Source organism: Haemorhous mexicanus, chromosome 3 (assembly GCF_027477595.1).
Source record: "Haemorhous mexicanus isolate bHaeMex1 chromosome 3, bHaeMex1.pri, whole genome shotgun sequence".
Lineage (NCBI taxonomy): Eukaryota > Metazoa > Chordata > Aves > Passeriformes > Fringillidae > Haemorhous > Haemorhous mexicanus.
This window is the reverse complement of record NC_082343.1, coordinates 63,772,220-63,791,100: the sequence shown is the minus strand read 5'-3', so window position 1 is coordinate 63,791,100 and position 18,881 is coordinate 63,772,220. Positions and strand designations below refer to the sequence as shown.

Genomic DNA, 18,881 nt, shown 5'->3' with positions numbered 1-18,881 from the left:
CTATCTTAATATTCATTTAATATTGCTGATAAAACTACACTGATATGTTTGCTTTTCCACGCTTTAATTACACCTATACAAATCATAATTGCTTACTTCATTAGGATATTGTTGAAAAGCCATTCCAAATGTTATTGTATTTATTTTTTAATGGCCTAATTAGCATTGTGAAATTAAATGTCCAATTCAAGAGAAATATTTTATCTTTCTTTTCCTTTTTATTTACCTTTCTTTTTTCCTGGTCAATTTCTTCCTCTTCCATTCCAAGTCCAGCTGTTTTTTTCCAGTAACAACCCAAAGATGAAGTTTACTGCGGGCTTTTCTATTCAGCCCTATTACATTAAGGCCTATCATTCTGGTATCTGGTTATCTCGTCAGCTACGACAAGATAACGTGGGCTTGAGGGAACATGCTTGTATCTCCTGTCAGCCCCTTTCTGTTATATAACCTCCTCTAAAGGCATGTTCATGCAAGGAAGCTGCTCCCAAAGAAAACTCCCAAGACAACACCATTTATCTCAGGAACCATTCCACGCCACAATTCCCTGTGGGCACAAAGATTTTTGCAGCACAGTGTAATTCACCTGCAGAGCAGACTGAGGATGCAGTTTGACATTATATCTAAGCCAACCCAAAACAACCACATCATTGTGGGGAGTGAACCAACACCTCTTCTCTGGTCTTTCCATCTTTTCCAGACCAGTGGTTCTACTACTTGTAAACTAGTCTGACACAAAAACACCCACTTCTTTCAACAGTGTCAGGGTGTTTTTTTTTTTAAATTTAGCTCCCCAGTCAGCTCACTGGAGAGAGGGCCAAGCATGCTTCTGAGGTAAAAGAAGAGGAAATAGGAAGTCATGGGAAGTAGGAGAGAGAAAAGAAGCAAGTAGGAGAGAGAAAAAAGGCAACAAAATGCCTTTTTTGTTGCCTCTGCTGTAACATCAGATTCTGTTGCACATAAACAGATATTGCCCGTATCTACATATATTTCTTTAAGAAAAGGTCCAACAAATAAATAAACAAATAAATATTTGGTGTATGAATCTGGTCATGAGGCACAGAATCATTTAAAAACAGGGCATGCAAGACATTCCTTCACAGATTAAGAAGCTTCAATAAATTATGGCAATATGGAGATGTATTTTTCAGAAATGAGGTGGAAACCAGACCAAATGGTGAGTGACAGGTTTCAGCTCTTTACTCAGTGCAAGTCCCTCTGGAAGCCTTCCTCTATAACATTATGCTATGAGTCAAAACAGGATTCTTGTCAATGAAGAATTGTTCAATTATTCCCACTCAATTAATTAAAATTCCAGAATCCTGTGAAATTTTTAATCCACCACAGGAATCCTGTGAGCTCGGCTAAGCATGTGAGAAATCCCAGCAAATTTTGATAAGGAAACCTCAGGTGCTAAACCCCTGAAAGTCATCTGAGCTGGAAGTGCAGGAAGGGCAAGGACACTGAACTGACACCCACAGGAAACAGACTGCAGGTACCTGGTCCATTAATTTCTGTTAATTGCCTGAGAGCTCAACTTAGCATCATTTGCTTCCACTTGGCATCTGCTTAGTCAGTTGGCCAGAAGGCTGTCTTCTTACTGAAATATAGTTCATCTTAATTATCAGAAGTCCTAATGATGCAAATGTCTTAGGGGATAGTCTCCTTAATAAGGTGACTGTTTGCATGTTCTGTTTGGCACACACATTCCCCTGCCTGTCCCCTCCATTTTTTATAACATAAGCAATAGCACCTGTACAAAACATTCTGTTTCAAAGCAAGAATGCTGTCCTCCAATCATGACACATTTCCAAAAAATTCCTTGTTCCAGACTGGAAGAACTGACACACCACTAAATTCCTGCTTTAGGGTTTGTTTTAGTAAAAGGAAGCCAAATCTGGACAAAACAAAACATTAATTAAACCCCTCTTATCTGTCTGCAGCTCCAGAAAGTTGCTTGATCAACTTCTTGAAACCATCACTGGATTTGGCCTGAATGAAAAGCCAGCCTGTATTCTCTCTATCAGTTCTTTAACCTCTTAATATTGTTCAAAGAAGAGGCTAAAGCTCTTCCTGGAACAACTGAAAGTAAAAAAAAAATGAGGATCATTTTGTCTCTAGTTGTGAAAATGTCACTGATAATGACAGTAATTTGAAGGGGAAAGACATGTCACTAGGGCACAATTCTTTGTGTTGCACAGTCCACATACCTAGTTAGAGGTCAAGTAGATATTGGAGGTGTTCCCTGGAAAAATAAAACTAATTAAATATTTCTTTAGGCAGCCATGTTGAAAGAAAAATGCAAGAGGTAGGTCAAACATATTCCTTAAATGGCACTAGGAGACAGTTGAAGATGAAGAACTTGAGCAACAAAAAATAAAAATTAAAAGGTGAAGGCAGCTTCCCACATAACACAAAGACAAATCTCAGAAAAGAAGTCTGAAAGCCGAAACTCAAAACACATCTTAAACATGTCTGCAGCCAGCCAGAATACAGACACAGTCCAATTTTTTTTTCTTAAAGTGTCCAATTATACTACCTTTACAAAACCTTTTGGAAAAGGAGCTATTTTTTCTAGTAAAACAGACAGTTTTATCACCTTTCAATTACCTCATTGTCATTTATTGGCACATTCTACCCGACAGCATTTTCTCTGCTCCACTGATGGAAGTAGCAACCAACACGTAGGGCACAAAAGATGGCACACTTAAATCACATTGCAGAAAGCCCAGAAGTGCAAAATAGGAAAAAACCCCAACAAACCAGAGAGGGCATTGGCAAAAGTGAGGATTGCAGCAAGTTATATTTGTGAGAACTTTCAGATGCCTTCTCCTCTTCACTGCACTGAGGTGGCCAAGTACCATGCTGCACATATTCAAAGCAGAAACTGTGCCTCAGTATCACATATTAAAAAAAAACAAAGAAAAACAACAAACCACCCTGCAACTGAAACTATCCAGCTGCTAAAATGAAGCTGTGTTTCGTACACTGCCAAACAGCTGCTCCTTTCTATCTCCAACAAAAAGAAAGAGAAAATATTGCAGAGGCTGGTGATGCAGCCCATAGATCACAAGTTTGATCACACTAAATATCTTTTTTTTTTTTCTGCGACGTGCAAGTCATCCAGTCCAAGAGAAGCAGAAGTTGAAGAATAAATCATTAGTCAAGACATTTCCAACTGCTGTCAACACAATTCAAAGTCAGAGTAAAGTTCAAAGCAAGCATTAAAAGTCATGAGACTTCAATCCCAATTTTTAAGAAAAGAGAAACATCTAGTTTACCCCACCTCCCTTCAAAGGCAGTAGCCTTTATATCTCCAGTTGTTAAAAAACACAACTTATGTTACCATGAGAATGTCAATATAAGAATCAAGCTTAGATTTTCACATAAACTCAGAACTGCAACTTCAGGTAAAAAAGTAAAGCAGAAAAAAAAATATTTTTAGACTTAATCCTGATTGGATGGTGAAATAGATCAGGTAAACAATACAATATACTGTTCTTGATTTTCTTGGGAAATGAGTAAGCCAGTTTACTAAAGTAAGATAGCTTTACTAAAAACACATATGACATTGACGGTTTGTAGTATTCTACCTTGTGTTCACAAGCAGGTAAAGTTCCATATGGCTTACAGGATCCACCACCAGATAGGCACAAGGAGCAAAAAGCTAATATAAATACTGAAAAAATTGAATAAAAGATTCATCTCGATTCCACAAACTATAAGATGCTAGCACATTCAAATAAAGTTCATATTAATTTACTTTATAATCCATTTTTTAATGGAAAATTCCAGACAAAAACTCTTAATTGAGCAAAGTATTTCTCCTGGCATTTATTTATTCAAATTAACCAACTCATGCAAAGTTAGGACAATCATTATTAATAAAATTAGAACTCATGGAAAATTATCTCTGCTTTATAAGCCTTGAACAAACAATATGCAATGTCCACACCTTTCAGACCACATTGATTAGGGAGTGTGTTCAGAGAAGGGCAACTCGGTTCATGAAAGGTCAAGGAAACATGTCTTATAAGGATCAGCTCAGGGAGCTGGGTTTGTTTAGTCTGGAGAAGAGGAAGCTCACAGGAGACCTCATCACTCTCTACAACTCCCTGAAAGAAATTTGCAGTGAGGAGGGGACTGATCTCTCCTGCCGGCCTGTAGTTAGGGGACCAGAGGAAATGGCCTTAAGGTGAGACAGGGGAGATTCATATTAGATAGCAGAAAAACGTTTTTTCACTGTTCAGATGGTCAGGCATAAGAAGAGATGGCCTTGGAAGCAGGTGGAGTCACAATCCCTGGACGTGTTCAAAAGGTGTCTGGATCTCGCACTGGGTGATGGTTTGGGAGTTACAGTGCTAGTGCTGAGTTGAGAGTTGGACTTGATGGTCTTAAAGGTCTGTTTCAACCTTGAAAATTCTATCATTCTGTGATATTTTGTACTTACATCCTCCTTTCTGGAAGGAAAAATGTAACATTAAATTGACTGTTGAGAGGCTTTTCCCTACCATCCCTACTGACCATTCTTATTAGTCTGTAAGATTTCTAATATAAGTCAATTCTAAGTAATTTTTAATTCCTAAAAAAGTGCTGTCACTTTTTCCTAACACTGTTCACTGAGTTTTGTCTCTGTTTAGTCCCCAGACCCATCAGTAGAAATTTTCTCTTTTGTTTAATAGTAAAGAACTCAGGAAAGTGGAACATTTTACTTTCTACCACATACAGACATAACTGGGATGGTACACTCAAAGTGTTTGGCAGCACAAGACATGCCAAAAGGCTAAGAAAATGGACACAGAATAACCATATGAAATTTTATAGATGAGGTCCTGGAAACAAAGAAGTTTAAAAAGAAATAAAATAAAAACCACTAAAAAATTATGAAAGAGATGAAAATTCAAAAATCAGTTCTAATGCAACAGTGTCATCCTTCCTCATGAAGGAGGTAGGACACAGACTCTGCCATTAGCACTGTGAACATACCTGGGGAACAGGGGAGAGAAACACATTCATTTTCCTTGTAACACTCCCTAAATGTTCTCCAAGACATGCCTGTTAGCAGCTCCATATCAATCTCAATGACAAGCTCTCTAGTACACAGGCACATCCAAATTCAACACTGCATCTCAGCAGGAAGAAATCTATCTTTCTGCATGTAGCTAAGCTTCCCTCTTCTTCAGGAGAGGCAGATATGTTTCTCACCACTTTCTATATAATTTTGCAAACATTCCAGCAGTTAACACTGCAGAAAAATCCTGCAATAGGAATTATTAAACAAACAAATATTTAAAACTCTTTAGGAAAGAAAAAAAAATTCTATCCAAACTACTCTAAGCAAACTTTTTGTAATCTCTTTAAAATTATCTTCAAATAACTCCCCAACCAAGATGATTAAAGGTCACTAGCACATTGCAAAGCATATTTTTATGAGATAAATTCCATTATAATTGCAACAACTTTTCCAGCGACAATTTAGACATAGAATCAAATTATCCATTTCATTTTCATTTACACCTCATGGGCTAGATCATTTATCATGTTTCATGATAATGATCAGAGGGCACATAGAAAGTGATTTCTGGAGGTAACAAATTACCTATCGTATTAGCAGAGCTTACAAGATCCTGTCAACAGGTACCACACATAAATAAGAGGTAATTAAATTCACCATGTGCAGGAGTGTTTGATATGCTGCTTGCTTTCCTAGAAGCTGGCAAAAAATCTAGGTTACTAAATTAAACATTCCAAATTAGCTGCTTAAGTACAATAGTTTAGCTCTTCATAACACATCAGGAATCACTATGCCACAAGAACACCAACAGGTAAACAGCATGCAGTGGGCTTAAGATCTGGAGACGGATCTCTCATCATCGGGTATTATTGCTTCTTGCCACTGAATCATCCATCATGTCTCTGAGACAGCTTGGAATGATAGTGCCAGACCCTCCCAGTACTGCTCCTTGAACTCTGTCTCATCCATCTTTTGCATCATTCCCCATTTGCAGAGAAGTATCATCTCCTTGCTGCAAAACTGAGTGTGAACCTGTAATGCCTTTAACCTGCAGTGCCACTCTAATAGTAATTGATTTCTTTTTATTGCAGGGACGGTGCTCACTGAGACTACATACAGCTGCTGAGGATGAGAGATGGTCAGAACGGTACAATGCAAGCACCTATGTCTTTAGCAGTTTGACCTGTCTTCAAGGAAATGACTATATTGTCATTGCTAGCTATTTTATAATGTGTGTACATTTATCAATATATAAAATTGGTATAGGACTATATATGCGGTTTGTTTTCCTGCAGTTCAACTGCAATTTAATAGCAAGATTCACTCAAATGCAGCGAAAATAAATGTCAGTGTGGCTTCATTTTGTATTTTTCTTAAGTGATTCAGCATTAGAACACTGTTAGATTTTTAAGTACATACTAAAGCACACAGGTGCACCTGCATTAAAAAAGCAACTTAAATTAACTCTGCATTGATCATGGCGAGACTTCACTAGCATGATGACTTGTGTACCATAAACCACCCAAGACTAAGCGTTTTAATTCAGCTTCGTCTGAATGCTGCTATAAAAGTTTAATAAATCAAAATGATCAAAATGCCCCCAGTGGCAGGTTGGGATTCAGTTTCCAATTCAAATTCCCTTTAATATATGGCTTCTCTGACATCCTGCATTTTCTGCCATCCATGTTGAATTCCAAATGCACTCCTTTTCATCATTACCATGCACCTACTCGTCGGCACCCTTTTTAACAACTCTGCACAATAAAGACATGTCAAACCTAGAGGGGTTTTCCCCTCCCCAAAACTGGAAAATGATGGCAAGCAACGGAACTTTGTCTATACTTAAGTAAATATTTTAACCTCCATGGTAATGTCAGTGGCATTTAAACTGAGAAAGACCATCCTGAGCTGCAATATTCAAATGAAATATTTGATTTAAATAAATGTAGAGACAGACCAGATACTGGAAGGGAAATTACCCAAGTGAAATACAGCAGTGATGTGGTGGGGCAGTCTGGAGACATCTCTAATTACGATGAGAAAAATCACTTTACTGCAAATGATCTTCATGTCACTGTACTTGGATAAAACACAGATATAAGAAACAAAGGATCCCCTTATTTCCTCCCTGAAGTGACACGTGCCAAAAGCTTTTTCCTTGCCTCTTTTTTTCCTTTGCACTGATTCCCATCAAGCCTAAAGGCCAACAACAATCCCACTGTTCAAAGTGATTACATTTTGGTTTCCCAAATGCTTTATTTGGTGTTTGGATTCATTTAAATAATTTCACAATAAGGAGGCACATGAGAAAATGGCAGAGGTATAGGAGAGCATCTAAGCAGTGTGATGTCACATCTGTATCACCAGCAACACTATTTTGAATCAAGCTGAGTGAAGCTGCATCATGTCTTGGCTTTGATGGATTAGGCAGAGCAGGTGACACCCAGTTTATGCTCCCTGTAAGGGGCCTGGTAATACCTGGTCTACCACAGAGGCAGGAAACCCATGTGGAATATTACCTAAATGCAGCACAAAGCCTGACAACACAGAGCTAACTCCTCTGCAACTGTGAGCCAATTGGTCAAGATCATCCCAGGTCACCACCCACTACAGGCTCCTACTGATTTTCACTGACCCTACAGCTGTATTTATTTTGCTGCCCAGCCATGGCAAGGCCTTCACAAGAGCTGACAAGAAGTAGCAGTCCACTGGTGAACAGGGAAGGGCCCTTTTCTGGAGATTTGCTTTGAAAGCACATTCCTGCTTGAACATTTAAGTAACACGGTCAAAGACGGCCATCAGAAAACCAGTCAGGCCTGCTATATGTTCATTCCTGGACACAAAGTAGTGTCACACCTAATGACACACAAAATAAAATGTCACACCTACTAATTAGGAATGACAGAAGAAAAGCTATATGCAGTTCTAGATGTGATCAGATGCCTAGAAACACAACTATATTGACATATAGAAAAGCAGCCCTCAGAAAAGAGCAGAAGTAGCCATGCAAACTTTGATCCAGCTAATTGTCAGCATTCTGAGCCTTCCTCTTCCTCTTTTTTCTTTTGTTCTGATTTCTACCCAGAGCCTGTGAAAAGAGTATTCCCATCAAGCTTCTTGTCACTGAGAAGAGAGCAGAAAAGAGAGAAGAGGTTCCACAGAAGCTATCCCATGTGCTCTCATGCAGGCAGTATGGAGCCTTGCAGAAAACACAAGAGGAACTCGTGCTGCTTGGACTTGCGAATCAAAGTGCCACAAAGCATCAACATCCATCATGGGTGTCAGGGAAAAATATACACCAGGCAATGAAAACTATAAATAGAAAATGGCCCTTGCACCAAGTGAATTAGTTAGTCATTATTCTGTTCTGGTTCCTGCATGCTTATGACTGAGAAACTAAGGCACAACATTTATGTCCAGGCTGAGAGGGTACTGCCCTTCACTTAGACAATGTCTGAACCACAGACCCCTGGGACAGAAAAATCCAAAGTCAGCAAAGGATGCTTCTACATCTACTTTTCTCTGATGCTCTGTCCCAGTCACAGGCTATTGGGGCAGGACACAGAGCTACAGGACTTGGGTTTTCGCTCTGATCCAGACCAGTCACCTTTAAGTTCAGAGAACACATTAAGAAGGTGTGCATCAACACTGAAATGGCTAGTTTGTGCCTAATGAAAATGTTAATTTAGCCTATATCAAGCAGTACAAAATTCATGTCTCATGAAGTAAAAGCCAAATGTGTGCTTTACCTTAAATGTTTCAGGTCTTCCTGAAGAGCACATCAGAACTACAGTAAAGCACCAGCTCACATTAGAAAAATTTCAAGAGCCAGCTGGGGATGAGACAGGTCAGGGGGATATTGCCAATGTGTATAAACACCTGAAGGGAGGGTGCAAAGAGGATAGAGCCAGGCACCTTTCAGTGGCGCCCAGTGACAGAACAGGAGGCACTGGACACCAAGTGAAATACAGGAAGGTCCCTCTGAACAGCAGCAAACAGTTTTTCTTACTGTGAGGGTGCCTGAGAACTGACACAGGTTGCCCAAGAAGGCTGCAGAATATCCATCCTTGGAGATTTTCAGAAGCCACCTGGACATGATCCTGGGCAACTGGCCCTCGGTGATTCTGCTTGAGCAAGGCAAGTTTGGTCCAGATAACCTCCAGAGATGCCTTTCAACCTCAGCCATCCTGTGATTCTCATTTCAAATGTAACCTGTGCAGCCAAGATTGCTGAGCACAGAAAGATGGAATGGACCCTATGCCAAACACCTGGCATTTCTGTTACCTGATGTGAATCAGTCTCTCTGGCTTCTTTGAAAAATTCTGCCAAAGCTATTTTCTCCTGCTTCTCCAGCAAAAGCAGCTTTCCTGCACTTCCTGAAGATAATGAGCAATGCACCTATTAATTATATAAACCAGAGACAAATATTGTCTGAGTAAAGGAGCTGAGCACAATTTCTTCCACAGAAGAGTTGCCTGAGCAGAAAGTGAAGCTGCTATTCTTTCTGATATGTAGATGAATGACAAAACTGAGACTCCTATCTCGTTCAATTTATTCATTATGAGCAAAAAGACTTTCTGAGGCATTTCATTCTTTTTATGTAAAGGAGGCAGGATTTGACTTCAGGGTGAAAGCCTCTCTTTACCTGGTGTAAGAAAGAGAGGATTGAAAAATAGGAAGATTCACATGTTAAACCTACTTAAAGAGGATAAAATCTAAATACAGTAGAGAAATTAAAACCAGAGAATGCCACAAAAAGATCAAGTTAATTGGATCCTTGACTCTCTGATGAATGCTTATACCTAAATATACACTCAAAATGTAATTTGTGTTTTATTAGCAAGGTTTAGAAAAAACTTCACCAAATAATTTACTTCTTTTTCTAACAACTGCAAAGTAATTATGACATTATCATCTGTTTTTTCTGCAGGGATACAGCCATGAGAGAACTAGGCTACAACTCATGAGGAAACTTAAGAGTATAAAGTAATTTTGAAGATGAGCTGAGTGTCCAGAAGAGTAGCAGTATTAATATCAATACTCCAGGAATGCATCTTATGAACCAAGCACAACAGCCACAGGGGACTTCTGACACAAATAAAATATTTGCATACTTCTATTGAAGTCTGCTGATGATTCAAAAGGAAACGTAGCCAAGGCAATGATGAAAAGCCCACAGATTTCAATAACTTGGACTGCAAAATCTCTCTCCTCAATTTCCTCTCTGGCCTGAAATTCAGCAAATTGAGAAAAACATACACCAATGGCCCGCCTCAAGACTTTTCAAAGATGCAGTCCAAAGCCACTGTCTCTTGGAGACTGAACTTCTGAACAAATTACAAAGCATCTCTAATAACCCGAACTGTCTAATATTTATGATGGTGGGTAATATCACCAGAGGGGAATTTTTTTTTTTTTTTACTAATTTCCTATTTATCAGAGAACTTGATGATGGAGGGCAGAAATATGGAGCATTTTGTAAAATTGGTATAAAAATACTTCAGTCCATTTGCAAGCAGGGAATATAAATTCAGGCTACCTAATGTATTTACTTTTTACCTGCTACCTAGTGCTCTCCTTGACATATTTTCAAGTCTGTTATTACACTGAACAAATAAACCAAGTCACAAAATTGAATACACACATCTGAAGCAAGCTTAGAGATTTCACTTATTTTTCCAGACAAAACAAGCACCAGCGAAATTTGGAAAGTGCATTTCAGTCCACAGCTTTCTCAAATGGAAATATTTCAAAGCTTTCTTGTAAGAGAAAAAGAATAATGCTCCCATGAGAATTACTTGCCAGGAGCAAACTCCATCTTCACAGTGTTCTAGCATCACCAGGAACCTGCCAAATTACTAGTTTTCCTCTATAAAATCCCCAAAGATATTCAGGCAAGAAAGGTAGAAAAATCACTGCCAGGCTTGTGTAACAGGAACTGCTTCGGATGGCAAACTCACCTCAGTAAGGCTAACAAAGAAGAGTCAAACATAATCACAAATCCCACCAAAATTTGAACCTGATGACTTAGAAGAGAGACTGCTTGCAAAGTCAATCAAACACAAGAAAAAACGATATCCACAAACTCATACAAACAGGTCAGATGCCTAGAAGCAGGTCCATTCATCAGAAGTTAGGATTTTTGGAAGAACATTCACACGCCTTTTTCTGCTGCGACTAACTTGGATTTACCAGGTGCATGAAGACAATTCCATATTGAAAATACAAATCAAGGCAGAGACCTCCCCTTGCTCTGAACCCAGCAGAGAAGAAATGTTTTGGTTGGAAGAAGAAATGTTAAAAAGAAAAAAAAAAATCATGTAGTAAAATCATGTAGTAAAACCATAAAAAATTGCTGTAATTTATGGCTCAAACAAAACTTATAAACTTATCAGTAGAACCAGAACTCTCCACATTATTATTATTATTAACAAATGCTACATTTGATTCATACATCTCAAGGTTTTTAGCCTTTATTTTTCTACCTTATCTTTAATTCAAACTAACATTTTCTTCCAAATCATATGTGCAAGATCCACTACATAAAAAAAAATGCACCATATTTCCGCCGATTTCGCAGTATGTAATAGCATGATATCAAGTTCTGTACAATTATTTTTCTAACAATGTGCAACTACTTTGCTAACAAAAACATGAGAATGTAGCATCAGCTTCATCCCCATTTCACACACGCTTCTAACATGCCATGTCAACTAAGAAGTTGATCACAGCTGCTGTGTAGGACACTACCTTGTTTCTTGATGCACAAGGTAATTTTTCTGGCAAATACTGACAACTACAGAGAGATTCCAGTACATTTTTAAGAGCACAGAACAATGAAGCACATTTTTAAGAGCACAGTACAAGAACTGATTATGGGGCGAAGTTCTCTACTGATTGAAGATCAGAGCATTTGATACTGTAACTCAGAAAGGCTACACAGTTGTATATATCAAATACACACATGAGCCAGGTCGCAGGTGATCTCTTTGGACACCTTTTTGGGCACAATTTTAGGAGTCTACAATTGCACACTAAGCAGCAGAGACTTTGAGATACACTTGCTCTCAAATGCAAGTAAGAAACAAGTAAAAAAAAAGAAACCATTGGTGGTTTCTTGTTCACTCTTACCTATCACAAATACTACAAATACTGTTCCTTCCTCCCAGCATCTCCCTCAAGTTCCAGTGCAGACAACACTGAAGACTTCAAGAAATTCCCTTCCCAGAAATTGCCAATTTACGAGGGAAAATATAAATAGACAATTAATCTGATGGACATATTCAGGAGGGTAAGTCAACTAACAGTAATGACAACACCAAACTGCCTGTAAAAGGAAGGGGAAAGGGAAAACTCCTTCTACACTAATCCAAGAATAATAGCAGCGCCATAGAAACCATGTAAAAAAAATAAAAATCAATACAGTGCAGCCACTGAGCTGGGAGCTGAAGACCAGGTCTAAATAAAGGTGAGCCATTAAATCATTGACTGGAACTACTTTTGGTAAAATCTCATAATTTAATTACAAATCCTGTCCTAGTTCAATTTTTCTTCAAAAAACTAATCAGAGTAATTGAGTTATCTCTTTCAAGATCTTGAAATGTATACCATCCCTCCCGGTAACTACATTTGTAATAGAGTTTAGAACTCCACTAAAAGTAATTCTTCTGCTAAAGCTCAAAATGAAATAAAGATGTTTCAATACAATGTACATTATAGAACTGGAAACTTTCATTACTAATCAAGACTAACTTATAGTTTGCTCATCAGGAAAATATCAGATGCCTCTACATCTGTATTATGCTATCCCATGTCTTGGCCAGGAATGCAAACACCAAGGTTTTGAGTTACTGTGCAACAACTCCTGTTCCTCATCCCTCACTCTTTAATAAACAGTGTTGTCAATAAAGTTTGGCTTCTACAAACCAAAGACCCTATCGTTACTCAGAATTATCTGGAAGCAATACTAAAGCCATGACAAAGTAAATTGTGTTTCATCTTTTTTTTCCCCTCCTCTGGCTGTGAGAACACACAGATCAATACTCTTCAGTATGAGAATTCTGCAGTGAAATTTTCATTTGTTACAAACAGCAACAAAAGGGCCCCAAGCATGCCCTGTCACTTCCAGTTTAGAAGGAGACGCACTAATAAACTCTTCCCCCTGGGTCATCTTTGACAACGGGCAATACTATGCCAGCTCTTATTAAAGGCAATTCATATCAGTGGCCCAAAAATTTCCTCTAAAATTATCATCTTTTGTATCCATGTAGCAGGATGTCAGCTTTAAAGTGCCACTGAGATATAGGACCTGTCATTATAGTTAATTTTCAGCACAGTTTTAACACCAGGGTAGCCGATCCCTAAGGGTATGGGTATGCTTTTTTGGCTAACAAGATTTATTTAGCGGTTATCCAGACAAACAAGAAAATATATTACTGTTTATTGCTTTTCAAATACATCAGCAAGCAATAAATCCAACTACAAAACATATATCTTTGTTTTCTACCATGATGTCAGATAGATGAAAAAAGTTTTGGAAGGTTTATCTTTTAGGGTGTTTTTTAATATTTTTTATTTATATATGTATATATGTGTGTATGTATATATATATATATATGTATGTGTGTGAAAAAAGTTAATATTCTTGGACTTTCAATAAAAAGCACACAAAACCTAGAATTAACCTTAAAAAAAAAACTCTATAGCTGCTATATATATATATATATATATATATATATATATACATACATATATAAAATTTATGATTTGAGCCATAAATATGGTGTTATCTATGAATTACCTAAATTTTTCAGCAGGACAATATGATGCATATTGAAAAGATGGTACTATGAGATTTTATATTCTTGTTGGTTTTTTTTTTTTTTTGAGACAAATAGTATTCTGAACACTATTATATTGTGGTTTTATACTAGAAAAATAAATAGAAAACTTAATTTATTGGATAAATACATTGTTTTGCCCAGCCTTTCTAACAACAGTAGTTTTCATGCGGCAATAGGACTTACTTCAATTTATTAGGATGAAGACCATCCTGCAGTTTCCAAGACAAAAGGTGCATCTAACAGAATAAAAAGAAGCTCTTAACATGTTGCCTAAATCTTTGTATAGTCAGCAAGGCCCATTTTTATTGATGTTTTATAGCAGCCATAAAACCTGGTTGACCTCAATCAACCGGCCTCCCAGGGAAAATACCTCTGCCAGCAAATACCAGACAAAAAATAGGTCAGGGCATTTACTACACAGCTTTAATTTCTACAAACTGAGGACAAACTTGCTTGCCCTGTCCCGATTCCAGATGCAATGTCTGACTACAAGGAGCAAAGATCCGGCTGCTCCACCAACGAACCAAGCAAGAGCCTGCCGTGTGTTGGATCCCTGCATCTACCGGGTCAAAACAGCCCCTCCACCAGGCAGCAGCCCTACAAACAGATTTTGTACACCTCTTCTTTTTTCCCAGTTAAAAAACTGTAAACCTCATCACAACTAAGAATGAAACAGCAAATTTTGGAGGTAACATAGGTAAGAAGCAGTTCAATAGCTTATTCCAGGCCATAGAGCACAAAATTTTCGAGGTGAAAACTGAACTTCTATGTTCAACCACATCCTTCGCCAGTCAAGATTACATGTTTCCAGAGCAAAAGATGGAAAAAAGAAAAAAACTCCAACTTGATCGCACCAAAAACAAGCTATGGTTGCATAACAGCTGGCTTTTGAATTCATTTCAACCAAAAAAGTACTTCAAGGGGAAAAGCAAGTTTTCTTTTCTTACCATTTACTTCTGTATTGGAAATCATCACAGAACATCTCCACAATGTTCCCAGTAGTCCTTGGGTAGGTGAAAGTTTACAACTCTTTTAATCTACCTGTCTCCCAGGTAACAGACCAATGTATTATTTGCTCTACTACCAGTATGCTCAAGGCAACAGATTTTAAAAGGGAATAGTAACTCTGTATAGGTGGAAGCTGATTTGCACCGTAAGTTGAACAAATAGCTTTCCCAAAAAAGCATGCAGGCACAATCCACACACTGTGGGATCAGGGTTTCACACAGGTGCATTCCATGGAAAGCAATTTTAAGAAGCTTTGCAAACCAGTCTTTCAACTTCTGCAAGTTTCACAGGGCTATCTTTGCGCGATCGTTTCAGATCAAGGCATATATAGGCTAAATAAAAAGTAAGTAGAATGCACTGATATTAAAAGCATTTAACTGGATAAAATGAAAGTAAATAATACTCTACCTCGAACAATAAGTTGAGCAAAGTTTGAGACTCCAGAACCTCTCTCTGACTGAGTTACACAGCGGTATAAATCCTGGTCGGTTTTTGTCACTTCTTGCAACTTAAAGGTAGCTGCAAATCTTCTGTGATTGATATTTTTAGTCTGAGCAACTGGAATATCTTCCCCATTTCTTCTCTGAAAAGAAGAGTAACCAAGGCAGAGTTAACTCAAAAGATATAAAAGACATTTATCATTATCATCATACAAAGAAGACACAAAAAACAAAACCTCAGCCCAAGTGCACTCAGACCATGCTACCATGCATTTCCATAGAAGAAGAGCTCAATACTGAGGTCCCATGAAGAAAAAACAGTACTCAATATCATTTCAAAATCAAGTTAGTGAAAAGTACCCATCAGGATTTTGCACTGGCACAAAAACATGACCATGACATACTCAACTGCAGCTGCTTTATAGCTGGAATCATCCTAGGACAGCCCAGCAGTAGCAGTTGTACTCCTAAGGAAATAGATTCAACTTTAAGCAGATTTACAATACATACACTGGGTGTATTGTAAGATATATTTAAACAAACCTGGCATTGAGGAATTTCAAAGGTCTGCCACAGCTCTTTTTTCACCAACCAACCAATGTTTCCTTTTTAATGCTTCCTTTTATCTGTCCAAGCTCAATACCTTCTAAAATTTTAGCTTTGTTATACTAAGCACCACCTATCCATCTAAAGCTAGCTGAAATAAAAAGTGGAGGGCAGGAAGGCACTAAAAGAGGAATAACACAGATCAAATTTAGAGGAAGAAGCTTAGAGAGTTCTTAAAAAAAGCACAGCTACCACAAATCACTGAAAAATTTAATCTGTCTGGAGCTGCGGGGCCAGGTGACAGGTCAGTAAGACAGAAACAGTTTGAGCTCTTGTGGGATCCTTTTTCCTTATTACCATTCACATTAAATGCTCAATTTTGATTTCAACTGAAAAACAGACCCTCCACCAAAAGTCAGCATTAAAAAACAACCAGAAACATGCACAAAGAGAACAAACAATGTCACTGTTCTCTCATGGACCAACTGTATGTTATTTCCTGACCAGGATACAGTTTCTGAGCACTCATCATTGCTCAGTCCCTGGAAAGATGGCAGCATTTGCTTGTAACCACTCATTCTGCTCAACACATAGCAAAGTGTGACCTCTGCAAACATTTCTAGCTCTAATCAACCCCTGGAATGAGAAACTTCATTGAGGTTTTAAACTCCAAGCTTTCTAACACCAAAAGCAGTACTGCTGAGCCACAGAATTCAATAACCTGAAAGCCTGTGGCAAATTACAAAGGGCAGAAAAAGGAGATGATTTAATGCTGCATGTGTATATCAGCAAGCCTTGTGTCACAGCAGGAGTACTGCATAACATTTTACATGCACCCTTTGTCGTCCTAGCATGGGCTAGTCACTTTAAACAGGTTTTTGTGGATTAACCAGAGGTTCATCACGACTGAAAATGGAATTCAGTCTAACTATTAGCATGCTTAAACAGATTAATTTTATTTATACCAAGCAGGCAGATTTCAGTCACTCACATTCCAGTACAAAGACCATGCCATTATCTTCACCAGCTGTGGGTTTATTGGTGGGATTTTCTCACACCATCTGGTTTCCCTCACCCAGCCACCCTCTCTGCCATTTCTTCAGGTGTGAGCTCTGTTTGCAGGGCTGGGCCAGAAAGAGCCACAAGATACCAAGAGCAAAAACAGATTTCCAGAACAAAAAGGCAAACAAGACACTTCCAAAAGGTGCTCTTATTGCTCCTCCCAAAAACTGTCATCATCTCATAACAACCACAAGCCTGGTTATCACAGGGGGGGTCCCTGAGAGGGTGTTCCCAGGGCAAAAGCAGTGGATGTTGAGCTCTAGTTCACCTGGACCAACAGTGGTGCCACCAAGTCACCCTGTGACAGGCACAGGCTCCATCCTCAGCTCTGTAGGTACCTGACTCCAATTTAGAAAAATTAAGGAACTTCTCTAATGCCTGCAAATAGACATGAAAAGCCTTATCAAACTTCAGGAATCAAAAAAATTATTAAATTTTAATATCAAGCAAATGAGGGATGATGTTAAAGGCTTTATTTTGGTGATGCTTAAACAGCAGTAAAATTATTTTGTGGGAAGTGCACCTTCCCCTCCAGCTAGGGGGCTTCTTTTGATAGAAAATACTAAATTTGAAAGCAGGGTTTTCAAGCCTTGCACTCCCCACCCTCCTCCCCACCTCAACCCTGCCCCCCTCCCCAGTATCAACCAAAGGTTCGGACTGTGAGAAATTTTATTTGTTTTTATTTTTTTTATTTGTTTAATATAAACCTTGGATCTAGTGCCTTAAAATAACCAAAATAAGCAAACCTCATGGTACTTTCTTCCTCTCAGGCTTGTCCTGTGCCCTGATGGCCTTGCCACATCACAGCCACCCAGCAGAAGGAAGTCAAACTCCCCCCTAAACACAAACTTGCCATATGATTGTCAAAAATACCAAACAGCCAATAATAAACCAAAGGTGTATCTTTAAACCTTATATGACAGCAGACTTGACAAGCAAACCATGTAATGCAGTCATTGTTGTTCCACTATGAAGGGAAAACACATATTAGGGAGTTCTCTGAAATGAAGGACTCCATTTCAGTAAGTCCAGCTCTTCAAATTGGAATGCCAAACGCTTAGTCTGAAGCAGAGAAGCACATCCAAGCTACACTGTACAAAACAATTTACACTCTGAAGATCAGAACTTGCTTATTTAAGCTCATCTGCATGTTTCAAGTTGAGAAACAAAGTGAATTTGGCTTCTACTTAAAATGAAATATTAATTCACTTCCAGAGAAAGTAATTAAAATAAAATTTGACAAGCTTTACAGTTCTAGAAAAACACCTCAGATTTTCTTTACTTATATCAGTGACTTCCTGCCATATTACCTTACGAGGCTTGGAGGCTCCAATTTCTCTGTACTAGAATTTGTTTCTTGGGAAACAACTACACAACTACATTTTCAAAGTCCTTCTTCATGTATAGATTATCCATTAGAACATTTCTCCATCATTAAAATGATGAAAAGTTCAAAAAGAAGAGAGTTCTCACCTAAAAATGAGTGTTAAAGAAAAAGCCCTGCATTCATTTCAGTGAATATTCCTTACACTGGTTACCCATTAGCCAGTCAGAGTTCAGATGCACTGTCATCATCTCTTAATTAAATTCTTCTTTTTAATGTCAGAACATTACTACTGATTTTAAAGGAGAGGAAAGAAAGGCAGCAGTGCTCTCTGCTTATTAAGGGTTCCTGGTACATACTGTTTCAATTTATGTCCTGCTCACACTGAACAGATCTTGAAAATGCTGCTCAATTAAGTTTTAAAAATTTAATTTAAAATTAATGTGGAGTTATACTAATGGGTAATGGCTGTACCCTGTGTGACCCTTGGTTCCTCCAGTCTCTTGCTGTCTGATTTGATAACCCTGAATTGCTCATTTAAGAGAGGTCACCACCAGGCAGTTCTCCTCTTTTGTGAAAATAACTCTGGGCTTCACAAAGAACTACTCTCTCTAAACACTTGATTAAAAGAAATATTAGCCTGTGAA

General features: G+C 38.2%; 1 protein-coding gene across 2 annotated transcripts in view; it reads right to left on the bottom strand.

Annotated features, from left to right (window-relative positions):
* PTPRK (protein tyrosine phosphatase receptor type K) overlaps positions 1 to 18,881 on the bottom strand; it is a 378,847-nt gene that overhangs the window by 175,460 nt on the left and 184,506 nt on the right. For both annotated transcript variants that reach the window (XM_059842131.1, XM_059842132.1), the window contains exon 6: positions 15,271 to 15,445. In XM_059842131.1, the coding sequence (XP_059698114.1) occupies positions 15,271 to 15,445 (175 nt within the window). The remainder of the gene's footprint in view (positions 1 to 15,270; positions 15,446 to 18,881) is intronic.